At 42.3% G+C, this 11,953-nt stretch overlaps 1 protein-coding gene across 1 annotated transcript; it reads right to left on the minus strand.

The window, feature by feature from the left end:
• Positions 1-4,306: 4,306 nt before the first annotated feature.
• On the minus strand, positions 4,307-8,388 carry LOC121627515 (cyclin-dependent kinase 5 activator 1-like). The gene is made up of 4 exons (XM_041966446.1): positions 8,347-8,388; positions 7,969-8,292; positions 6,388-6,525; positions 4,307-4,777 (listed from the first exon to the last, which is right to left on the minus strand). Exons 1-4 carry the CDS (start codon positions 8,386-8,388, stop codon positions 4,307-4,309), a joined length of 975 nt encoding a protein of 324 aa, XP_041822380.1.
• Between the last annotated feature and the right edge of the window lie 3,565 nt (positions 8,389-11,953).

Here is an 11,953-nt window from a genome sequence, read left to right on the forward strand (position 1 = left end):
GAAGGGGGAAGCAGTACTCTGCCAATACTGTTTACAGTGGAGGTGGGGAGCTGTTGACTTTGACTGGGGATATTGTTGGATGGTGGAAAGAATACTTTGAGGATCTCCTCAATCCCATTGCCACGCCTTCCGTAGAGGAAGCAGGGGCTAGGGACCCAGAGGTTGGCTCATCCATCTCTCAGGCTGAGGTCACCGAAGAAGTTCGGAAGATCCTCTGTGGTAAGGCACCGGGGGTTGATGAGATCCGCTCTGAGTACCTCAAGTCTCTGGATGTTGTACGGCTGTCTTGCAACATCGCATGACGGACTGGCAGACTAGGGTGGTGGTCGCTCTATGTAAGAAGGGGGACCAGAGGGTGTGCTCCAACTACAGGGGGATCACACTCCTCAGCCTCCCTGGTAAAGGCTTTTCCAGGGTACTGGAGAGCAGAATTCAACCGATAGTTGAACCTCAGATTCAGGAGGAACACTGCGGTTTTGTCCTGTCGTAGAACACTGGACCAGCTCTACACCCTCCGCAGGGTGCTCGAGGGTTCGTGGGACTTTGCCCAACCAGTCCACATGTGTTTTGTGGACTTGGAGAAGGCATTCGTCCGTGTCCCTCGTGGCATTCTGTGGGAGATGCTTCGAGAGTATGGAGTCTGGGGCCCTTTATTATGGGCCATCTGGTCTCTGTATGACCAGAGCAGGAGCTTGGTTCGCATTGCCGTCAGTAAGTCAGACCTGTTCCCAGTGCATGTTGGCTGCCCTTTGTCACCGGTTCTGTTCATGATCTTTATGGACAGAATTTCTAGGCGATTTCTAGGGAGTCTGGTTTGGGGACCACAGGATCTCATCTCTGCTTTTTGCGGATGATGTTGTCCCGTTGGCTTCTTCGAACCAGGACCTCCAGCATGTGTTGGGGCGGTTTGCAGCCGAGTGCGAAGCGGCTGGGATGAGAATCAGCACCTCCAAGTCCGAGGCCATGGTTCTCGACCGGAAAAGGGTGGCTTGCCCTCTCTGGGTTGGAGGAGAGCTCCTGCCTCAAGTGGAGGAGTTCAAGTATCTTGGGGTCTTGTTCACGAGTGCGGGAAGGATGGCGTGTGAGATTGGCAGGCAGATCAGTGCGGCGGCAGCAGTAATGCGGTCGTTGTACCGGTCCGTCATGGTGAAGAAGGAGCCGAAAGGCAAAGCTCTCGATTTACCAGTCAATCTACGTTCCTACCCTCACCTATGGTCATTGCAGGGTGGCGAGGTGCTCCCTTAGAGACAGGGTGAGGAGCTCTGTCAGTCGGGAGGAGCTCAGAGTAGAGACGCTGCTCCTCCACGTCAAGAGGAGCCAGCTGAGATGGCTCGGGCATCTTTACCGGATGCCTCCTGGACGCCTTCCTGGGAGGGTGTTCTGGGCATGCCCCACCGGGAAGAGGCCCCGGGTAAGACCCAGGACACGCTGGAGGGACTATGTCGCTCGGCTGGCCTGGGAACGCCTCGGGGTCCCCCCGGAAGAGCTGGAGGAAGTGTCTGGGGAGAGGGAAGTCTGGGCTTCCCTGCTTAGACTGCTGCCCCCGCGATCCGGCCCTGAATAAGGAGAATAATCTAAACCATATTGTAATAAACATTCTTTCATTTGTCCAGGATTTTATAGGTCTCTACATTACACTGTTTGTTGTAGAACTTCACGCTGCATTGAAGACTTCCTGTTTGGTGAATAAAACATTTTCACATCTCACTTCGGCTGAGAGGAGACAGAGACTCAACTTAAGGAATCAAGAAGAGTTACAGGGTTTAAGGAAATCACACATTGGCTTGTTCATTTTATTTCTCTGTGTCTCTTTCGTTCTCATCTCTCAATTTGGTCTTCTTTATGTTCATCTGTCCTTGTGTCTCTTTCTCTGAATCTTTATACACAGTTATTCTTCAAATTCTCTCTCTCTCTCTCTCTCTCTCCCTCTGCAGCAAATTTGGACCTATCAGCAGCAAGCAGAGGTACATCATGTGACCTCTGTCTCAGTAATTCACAAAAACAGGAGCAATGATGCTGTGATGACTCACTGCAGTCTCTTTCACACACATGCATGTGCACAGATGGACAGACAGACAGACAGACGGATACACACACACAGCTGCAGCGACACATCTGTAGTTTAGATTTCACACTCATTCGTCTCATCTTATTTTCAATTGATTTTCAGATTTTAGTTGCCCACTGACAACAGCGCTGCTGCAATTTAAATATAAACTTGAACGTTTCCCATCCAACAATAAAAAGACCTCCATATGATCGGAGACTAGTCAACTGGCCAGATAACTTTGTATCACTGCACTTGAAGTAAAGAAAATGAGCAGAGACAAATCATTATGACATGTTATGGTTGTAGTTGTGACTTGACTCCATAAAACTATAACTACGGACACTGCTGTTGGTGTAATTATGCCTGTAGTTGTAGGTCTCGCTGTGGCTACATTAGTGTTTAATTTGTCACATTAATGTGCCAGTATCAATTTACATTGTGTTGTGATATCGTTATTTTGCTTACATTTTATGATGGGCGTGGTAGCATAATTAGATAATATAGACTGTAATTAGATGGATGTAATGCCATACCATAATATGCATAACCTTAAGACAAAACACTGGCAGCTCAGAGGACAATACTTTTTTTAGCTGCTCTGTAATATAGTTTCACTTTCTTACAGGATCATTTGTTGCATAATTTAAAGAAAACTTTACTGTAAACTAAAGTCAAGTCAAATCTGGTAGCTACTTCCCACATCCCTCGTAGCCTGCACGTTATCTGGAGTCCTGAGTTTCAAGGTAGTAATACACAGCAAAATACATGCTTACCCGACACTCTACACCTATACCGGTTAAAAGATCAGACTGTTTAATGCCATGTGACTGACTGTCCAGTAACATCTGGTTATGGAAGCTGCATCTTTCTTTCCCACTGCTGCTTTATTAGACACAACTGTAGCCTAACATAAACTAAATTCAAATCACAATCTTTTACTTGAGACACACTTTCTTTGGCTCATCCCATATAATTAGTAGAGTAGCTAAGACCAGTGTATGTAGCCTACTTCTTTGATCAAATCACAATGGTCACAGTTTTCAAATTATAAGGTTTAAAAAGGGGGTGTGGTGTCCAGGAATCAGTTGAGTAGAGTTGGCTCAAGGTACAGATATGTGTCCTGGTGAACACACACAATAAACCCTGATAAACCCAGTAATTAATGTACTACTGTGGCTATGTATTACTACTTACAAACTAGTAACTGGTAGTAAGGGTAGAGTAGAATTTTGGATATGTTCAGCTACAGTTATTACCACAGCTAGTCAAAACCACAGCTACATCCACAGAATGGATTGTGTAGTTACTAAAAATACTTTCTATGCCATAAAACAGACACACACACACAAAAAAAATCAGTTTTGGGTCACTTGGAAAAAATATCTAGTTGCCATGTTTTGGCTTAGTTTGGAAGAACAGAATAGAACAGAAAACAATTCAAGACTGTAGAATGGCTCAGGTGACACAAAAGAGAGGAAATAAGAAGCAACATACACTCAGGTGAGTCATGTTGTTTATGACAATGCTTTGACTTCTATACAAAACAGTTGGCACCGTTCAGTTTACCTGACTGGTTTTACATTCAGCCTTCAGACAAGGAAACAGGAGACGGAAAACATCAGATACATTAGCCGATCACCAGGTCTCAAAACCTGCTGTTTTTTTCATGGCTGCTTTGACTGTGTTATCAAACTTTGAGTCAGTCATTCAAGTGTAGCTGACAAACTACACTTCCCACAATGCATCTGCCATAACAGCCAGATTAAACATGTGTATGTCTCATAGAGGGTAAAAGGTAACGGTGATGAATCCTGCAGGCTTTCAAACCATCAGATCATCAAGAGAGACATTGATAGTGTTTTGAAAGACTAACTACCTTTCTTGGTAGTCACCCCCCCCCCCCCCCCCCCCCCCATGTAATAAATACACATTAAGTTTTCTTCACATATGCAACTAAACAAAATAAGGCTGGAGCTTGTATGTAAGGTTGATGGTACAATCAGAAGATACTGTTGCTTTTGATTGACAGCATGCAGTTAAAGTGAGCTAGTGTTCAAGTTTCAGTGTCTTTTAAGCAGAATGTCAAAGGTCATAATCGATCTGACAGTTCATCAGACATCTCACAGCTCTTCAGTCGCCATAGTAACGGGGTTAACAGCTGGTTTACATTCAGACCTCCGCGGGTCGATGGCTGCTGGGCGAGTCTCATTAACAAATACTGTGGTCTCCTCTCTCTCTTTTCTTTCTTCAGCTCTCTTAACGATCCAGATCAATCCTGTTTCCTCTGTTGTTCTCTTTCTCCTCCTCTTGCTGCTCCTCTTTCTCTCTCTCCTGCTTCTCATTAATTTTCTGTCTCTCCTCCTCCTCCCTCTCCCTTTCTTTCTCCTGTTTCTCTTTCTCTCTCTCCCTCTCCCTTGCTCCACCCTGGTTCTTCAAGTCCTGAAACACCTTGGTGAAGAAGTGTGGGTCTGCATTGATTCGCAGCATGTCACCGCTCAGCCGGTCAATCAGCTCCAGTGTTCGCTCCCAGAATGCATCACGGCTGGACTCCACCAGGAAAGGCTTGAGGGGATATGAGATCTCGTTGCCCAGGTAGGAGTAGCTCAGGTACAGACAAGTGAGGAAGGTGGTGTGAAGCTCCTGCTCTGAAGATGTGTCTTCGTCCACTGCCTCCCTGCACAGCAGGTACACAAAGACCAGACTGGCAGGACTGATAAAGCACTGGTCCTGCAAGGGGATAACACAAGTAGTTGTGCCACAGAGAGGAGAGTACCAGTACTACTAAGACAAGACACGAGAGTACTGCTAACAATGAGAGACACTACAGGACAGAAAAGTCAACACCGGTACTGTGAACGAATGTCTTACATTTTTTTCTACTAAATTATTTTGCAGAAATGATTGTCCAAAGTGGCATACAGTTAATGCACTTAAACTTAAATAGTGAAAAAAAGTTAAAAAAGAAAAGGAGCACCATACAAAGTGGTGGGCACCCCAAAAGTTTTGAGCTCTCATAACTTTTAGCAAGGTCTCAAGGTCTTAATTAGCTTGTTAGGTCTATGACTTGTTCACAGTCTTTGTTATAAAAGGTCAAGTGATGGAAATTTCGAAGCTTAATAAATGCTCTGACTCCTAAAACCCAGTTTCAACAATCAGCAGCCATTGACTCTTCAATTCAGCTGCCAGCACTCTGAACATTAAAATAGCTGAAGCTCGGAAAGCAGGAGAATGGTAAAAGAAAATGAATGAATAAATAAATAAGTCAAGCATCACATCGTCTGTAACGAAAACTGAAGATGAAAAGAGGATGTCTTCTACAACAGGATAATGATCCTAAACACAACTCAGAATTTACAATGGAACAATGGACAGACTTAATGACTTAAGTGGAGCGCTCATGGAACCATGGTGGGACCAGAAGTGTTTTCCAGACACTCAGGGGGAATTGAGGGTTTGACGGACTAGCTGCCGAGTTCTGAGGGCTAGCTGAAGATGCCTGAAGACCAGTTGCAGAGGTCTAGGGACTCGCTGTAGAAGGCAGGGGGCAAGTTCCAAAGGTTCCTGAATTAGTTGCACATGTCAGGAGACTACTTGCAGAAGTTTGAGGACGAGTTGCTGAGTTGTGAGGGTTAGTTGCAGAGATCAGGGGACTAGTTGCAGGGATCTAGAGATGGGATTTATGGCTCTTTGAGGGGAGCCGGATCTTGGTGAGCCGTTCCTTTCAAAGAGCCGTTCAAAAAAACTGGCTCATTTGGCTCATTTTTATATTTATTAAGTTTTAAGAAGGCGGTCTGGCCTGAATTCGTTTTATCTTGGAAATAACCACTGGGAGGAATGAATTTAGATATCCCACCAATATGAGTTTAAATTATTCTGAAATATTGATTATAACGTTATTTGACATGTGTGGATTAGATTTTAAAGTCTGATCTGGATTAATTGTAAATATTCCACAGGGTGGCGCCACATCACTCTGCTTTGATAGTTCTTTGCTTTTTTTTGTTACTGGCGCACTCACGTGAAGGCAACGTGCACAAGGTGGCGTGATGCTATTTGCATTTCTAATAAGCAGCACGCAGCTGGGCAGCACTCCTCCCCATGTAACTGGAAAAAAAAAAGAACGGTTCCCAGCTGCGACTCGGTTCCCATCGTTCATGTTAACGAGCCGTTAAAAAAAAAACAGTTCGTTCGTGAACGTCAAAACACTACAGGGATCTTGAGACTGGGTGTAGAGGTGTGGAGATGAGTGGCAGAGGGTTTTTTTTTTTTTTTGCTGTTGAGTGTTTTTCGAAATGCTGACAGTTAATACACACATACACAAACACACAAATACTGACCTGCCAGCCCTGAACCAGCAGTGCTCTGTCGACATTTCTGAACCACAGAACGATCTGATTGGACGACAGCTCCTTCAGTTTGATGCAACGATGACACAGAAAGTCAGAAAGACAACGAAGCAGCTCACCTGTAGATGCCTGCAGAGGAAAGGAAAGCCAATTTTTTGTGCACTCTGACAGTGATCATTTTTGGTTGGTGGAGTTCAGCAAGTGGAACCTGAATTCATGAACTGAGGGAGCAGCATCTTTAAATGTTTCACCAACAAATAGATAGAAATGAGAATTACTATTATAAACATACTGAAACACATAATTTATGAAATCATTGTTGTTGTATTTAAACTATTAAAATGATTAAAAAAAAACTGTCAACTCCTTATTTTGTGAAAATTTCACATGACTCACTGTCAGCCATCTGTACACTTGAACAAAAATTCTTTGTGTTTAAATTAAAAAAAAGGTTGATTCAATATGAATAAAGTGATATAAGTGGTATAAGTGATTTCGCATATAGAATATCTGAAAATAGTAGGAACTTTGAAAACAAATATTTTCAACAATATCAAGTGTGAATTTTCTGACATTTATTAAATCCAGATTTTTTTTATGAAATGTTGTCATCAATGTTCCATTATTTTGATAAAAATGTAGTTTCCCATGAATAACAACAATGCCAACAAATCAAGAATAACATGAATAACCCAGTCAAACCTCTGATGAAATGACAGTTGCAAAACAAGGAAGTGTGCAAACATTATATACATGAATATTTATTCCTGTTGCATTAATTATGGAAATGCACTTGAAAAGCTCTGGAAATTTAAGACACTTTACTATTTTTAGCTATTCTAGATATTTTTTAACTAAAATTGAAGGACATGTTACGAGCATAAACAGTAAATAGGAGAACATAATTCAACAAAATGACAGTATACATGACCTGTTGCAAATGGAGTGAATATAAAGATTGGCCTGGACTGGCATTCCATTACTAATCAGAATTAGTATCCCAGGACACCCCTGAGTGGCAATATCACAGCCTTGTACTCTATCTTGGCAAACTTCCTGGTTATCTTACTTGTCTCTAACTATAGTTTGTATCACACTAGCTCCAAGACTATCTGGCACTTGAAAATTAAGATATTAATACTGAGACTGAGAAACTGGCTTTTCTATGTGTGCTTTATTCAGGGCAACCTTGAAAAAGAGAGCTTGCTCTCAATGTTGCTTCCCTGTTTTCAATAAAGGAAATTATGATGATGATGATGAACCTTCATGTGATGGTAAACCGTTTCTCTTTAAGACCAATTGTATAATTATTATTAGAGTTTCTGTTCTGTCTCTGTGAATGCATATCAATTATTTCATAAATAAAATCTTCATTGTCAATAACAATAGACGTCATCATCTTTTTAAGCCTCTGTCACTCATGATTACATTCATTTTTATTAACCTAGTTTTTTTATGTTGAAACATTTTACAGGTGATATCTTAGTAAATCAACCCACGTGCCTTACACACGAGCGCGCACATACGCACGCAACGCAGGCAGCAAACACACACACACACACACACACCGACCTGCACCACCACCCTCCGTGGTGAGATGATCAGCTCCGGCCTGCCCTGGTCCTGGTTCTGGCTGTGTTCCGGCACTGTGGGTACGGGTACCGGGATGGGTCCGTGTCGGTGTCCGGCTTTCTGCGCTCTGTGGCGGTTGTCGTTGGATGCCTGCTCCCGTTGCACGCACCCGGGCTCGGACACCACGGGCTTCACCTTCTTCCCGCCCTTCCTCTTGGCTCTCGCGGCCACGAGGCGTTTCTTCCAGCTGAGCCCGTGCAGCAACACCGGGTGCCGCTTCTTCTTCTTCTTCTTCCCGTCCTTCTCCTCTTCCTCCTCGCTGGGCTCCAACGGCTTCTGGACCACGAGCTCCGCGAGCTTCTCCGGCCCACGAGCCGCAGCTTTCCGCGAGCCCGGAGACAGAGACAGCACCGTTCCCATGGCGACAACCGGACCGACCGGCGCGAGCCTCTCTGCAGCAGCGGAGGAGGGCTTGTCCGTCCGTCAGTCTGTCTGTCTGTCCGGTCAGACCGTTAAAACATTAAAAATAAAGATCCATCAGGAAGACAAAACAGAGACCTGCCTGCAGCTCCATCACTCTTCCACCCTGTGTCATCCAGTGTCTGTCTCTCTGTCTGTCCCCCACTACCTGTCTCTCTCTCCACCTGTCTCTCCCTATGTGACGCAGCCTGGCGGACTGAATCAGACGGGGCGGGGCTCCTGCAGAGACTCTGTCCGCGGTGCTGAAGCAGTTTAAAGCTGCAGTGAAGATTAAAGGATTATTATTCTTTGTCAAAATCATGCATTAAGTCTGATGAATTAATTACAGAAAAAACAACATTTACTCTGTGGTGCCCTTTGAACCCACTGAACATCTGTAACACACATCTGTAACATCTGTCAACATGATGAAAGCACATGAGAGGACGTGGTTAAAAATCGACCAGATGGAACCGTCAACTCAACACAAAGCACTGAGCAGCAAGCTGGAGCCCCCAATGCTACCTGAAACACATCATGAAGCCCCCAACAGGTGTTCAGACACAGGCTGAGGAAGTCTACCTGTGACAGGTTATATATCTTTTAGGTGAATTAATCACAAAACATGTCATTCATTACCTAATTCTATCAATTGACAGCCCTAATTGATATTATTGTGATATACTGAATTATCTTTTCAATTCTACTATGTGTACAGAGTCGATGCAGCAGAACTAGAGACATCATCTTCATCTCATGCATTTTTCTTCTTTGTCAAAACCTGGTACCTACATTACCCACAATGCAACTGTTCCTTTGACTATTGTGTGGGAGATTGGGATGTGTTATGCTAGCAGCAGCTAACACTGCCACAGAGGTCTTGTAGTCACTGATTCTTGCACACTTCACAGCTCCCTCTGCAGACACTAAAGGCTTTACAGTAAAACTCCCTGATACCTGGAAACACCTCCGGTCTAACATTCTTTGAAGCAACAACTCGAATTTCATCTTTCTCCTGTGGATCAGCACTTACACACAACATTAAAAACATTAAACTTCAGATAAAATCAAAATACTTTTTCCTATTTCTATTTATTCACCATGTTTGTCTGAGCTCTTTGTGTACAGGTGAGTTCTGAATCACAGGTAAAATAAACTTTGAGTCTGACTCCTCAGTGGCTTAAAATAAATTAACCCTTATTGAGAAGCTTAGAGGACGATACAAACATACAGATAAAACTGTGAAATTAAGATGGAAAACATGTTGCCTTTTTTAATAATCTTTTCAAAAATCAAAACATTGCAACCGCTCTGACTATATCACAAAACATCACTGACAGTTTTGTAGCACATATGGTATGTTATATATTAGTACAGTCTGGGCTGTGCCTCTGAATGACTGTCAGCATGGATACAGGTGTGATGAAGCCTCTCCAGGTGTATCTCATCCTGTAATCGAGTCTCCTACAAAGACAGACCACCAGGCCACCAGATCGTCGTCTCGTCTCCACGTTAACTTTGCTGCGCTGTTGCCTGCTTCTGTCCTGTTCACCTCCCACATGACAAACTTTATTCTCCATCTCTTTGTAGTCCTGCTTTTCTGGACCCCAGATCAGACCAGTAACTCCCTGGATTTCCAGTCAATTTGGCCACATGATTAAATACCTCAGATATCATAACTGTCTCTGTGTCTGTACATGAGTTCATCAGTTAGCCCCTTAACAATGACACCATATTCTACCATACTCATTATCTGTGCAATGTTGCTGTATTTCGTATTGTTATATTATATCACTATATTATTATTTCTGCTATTGTACCACATCATGTCATAATACGTATGTATATGGAACATATATTTAAATATACTGTGTATTGCATAATGTACTACATATCTTGATATGAAACACAGAACAGTATAATACATAATCATGATACTCTGATGTACACTGTTAAATTTTACATCTGACCCTATTATTCTTACATATACTAAACTCTCCGACTTGCTGTTACGAAACTACCACTATGTTCCTTTGCTGGAGACAGTATTTCAGTATTAGCTAAAGTACAACACTGCGTATGGGCGGTTTATATTTACTAACATTGTAATTTGAGTTTGACTTGCTCTTGTATAATTTCTATTCATTTTTTCCTATTTTATTATGTAGAATTCAAATTATCTATTTTTTACGTTTCTGAACATGTTTCTATCTCTGTGCTGCCGTAACACCTGAATTTCCCCTGTAACGATCAATACGTGATTATCTGTGTCAACCTGAAATGATCAGTTTGTGAGAACCTGCAGCTTGGTGTTAACAGCAGCTACCACTAGGGGGAGATGTTTACCACTGAGCATCAGAGAGAACTGAAGTCCTTTACAACTGAGTATCAGAGAGTACTGAAATACTTTTACCATTAGGTATCCGACAGTAGTGAAGTACTGCTACCACCCAGAATTAGTAAGTACTGAAGTACTTCTAGTTTGACAATATGGCTGAACAGTGTTGTTCATTAGTAATTTGTTCTAAATTATAAATTCATATTTGTGATGACACAGTTGTGAGCCAGTTTGTTATTTTGCTGTTTTCTCTGCTTATTTATTTTTTCTCTGTATTTCACAACAACTATGTGTTAAATGTTTTACATTTTTAACCTACAAGGCAGACAGAAAACAATGTTTTATACATTTTAAAATTAAAAGTTTGTTGGAATCAATGTATTGTCCCAAAAACAACATGATGATATCATATGTATCATATCTAATGATATAAGTGTACTTACTACTTTTATCCTGCTGATATATTTATCCACCAGCTGACATTATGTCAACAGACCAAGTTCATGTTCATACATGAAAATATTTCAATAAAGTGACATTATATTAAACATAACATACAACGTATAATTATGTATGTTTATTCCTACTCAACGTTCCTCTATATTGTTTATTTTTTTAATTATTCGGACCCTAACCCTTCTGTTCTACAACTAAAAATAAACATAAAATTACAATATTAAGTAAATTAAATAGCATTACTACTACACTACATTGCCAGTACTACCACTTATTATTATGTTTCATCTTGTTAATGTTATCAGAAACACATTCAATGCATGTTTCAAAGGATATTTCTGCTACATACATATTTATATATGCATGTGTTTAATAAAAATAATGTAGATCCCGACACTGTAGATTGGCTAATAAAAAACAAGAGTGCTATACAGCAGACTCAAACATTATACTCACCTCCCTCCCTGTCTCTGTAACCCTGTGTGTGTGTGTGTGTGTGTGTGTGTTGTGGGCGGAGCCTGTGGCAGCAGAAGGCTCATTGTCTGAGGCGGTAGAGGGAGAGAGGGAGGAGGAAGGGTCGAGTGAGCTAGACAAAAACTGCAGCTGTGAGGGAGAGAGAGAGAGAGAGACAAAGAGGAGGCAGGCCGACTCTCTCTTTCTTTCTTCATGTGGGGGAGGAGAGGGGGAGGATTAACCGGCTGATCTGCGACACGCGCTCACATACAACACACA

The sequence above is a fragment of the Chelmon rostratus genome, chromosome 24 (assembly GCF_017976325.1).
Source record: "Chelmon rostratus isolate fCheRos1 chromosome 24, fCheRos1.pri, whole genome shotgun sequence".
In the NCBI taxonomy this organism is placed as follows: domain Eukaryota; kingdom Metazoa; phylum Chordata; class Actinopteri; order Chaetodontiformes; family Chaetodontidae; genus Chelmon; species Chelmon rostratus.

Excerpts from the sequence above, each read along its gene's own strand:
- LOC121627515 (XM_041966446.1), bottom strand. The coding sequence starts at position 8,388 with ATGGGAACGGTGCTGTCTCTGTCTCCGGGCTCGCGGAAAGCT. Across the intron at positions 8,293-8,346 it reads CTCCGGGCTCGCGGAAAGCT|CCCAGCGAGGAGGAAGAGGA; the intron begins GCGGCTCGTGGG and ends AAGCCGTTGGAG. Across the intron at positions 4,778-6,387 it reads TGCTGGTTCAGGGCTGGCAG|GACCAGTGCTTTATCAGTCC; the intron begins GTCAGTATTTGT and ends ATCCCCTTGCAG.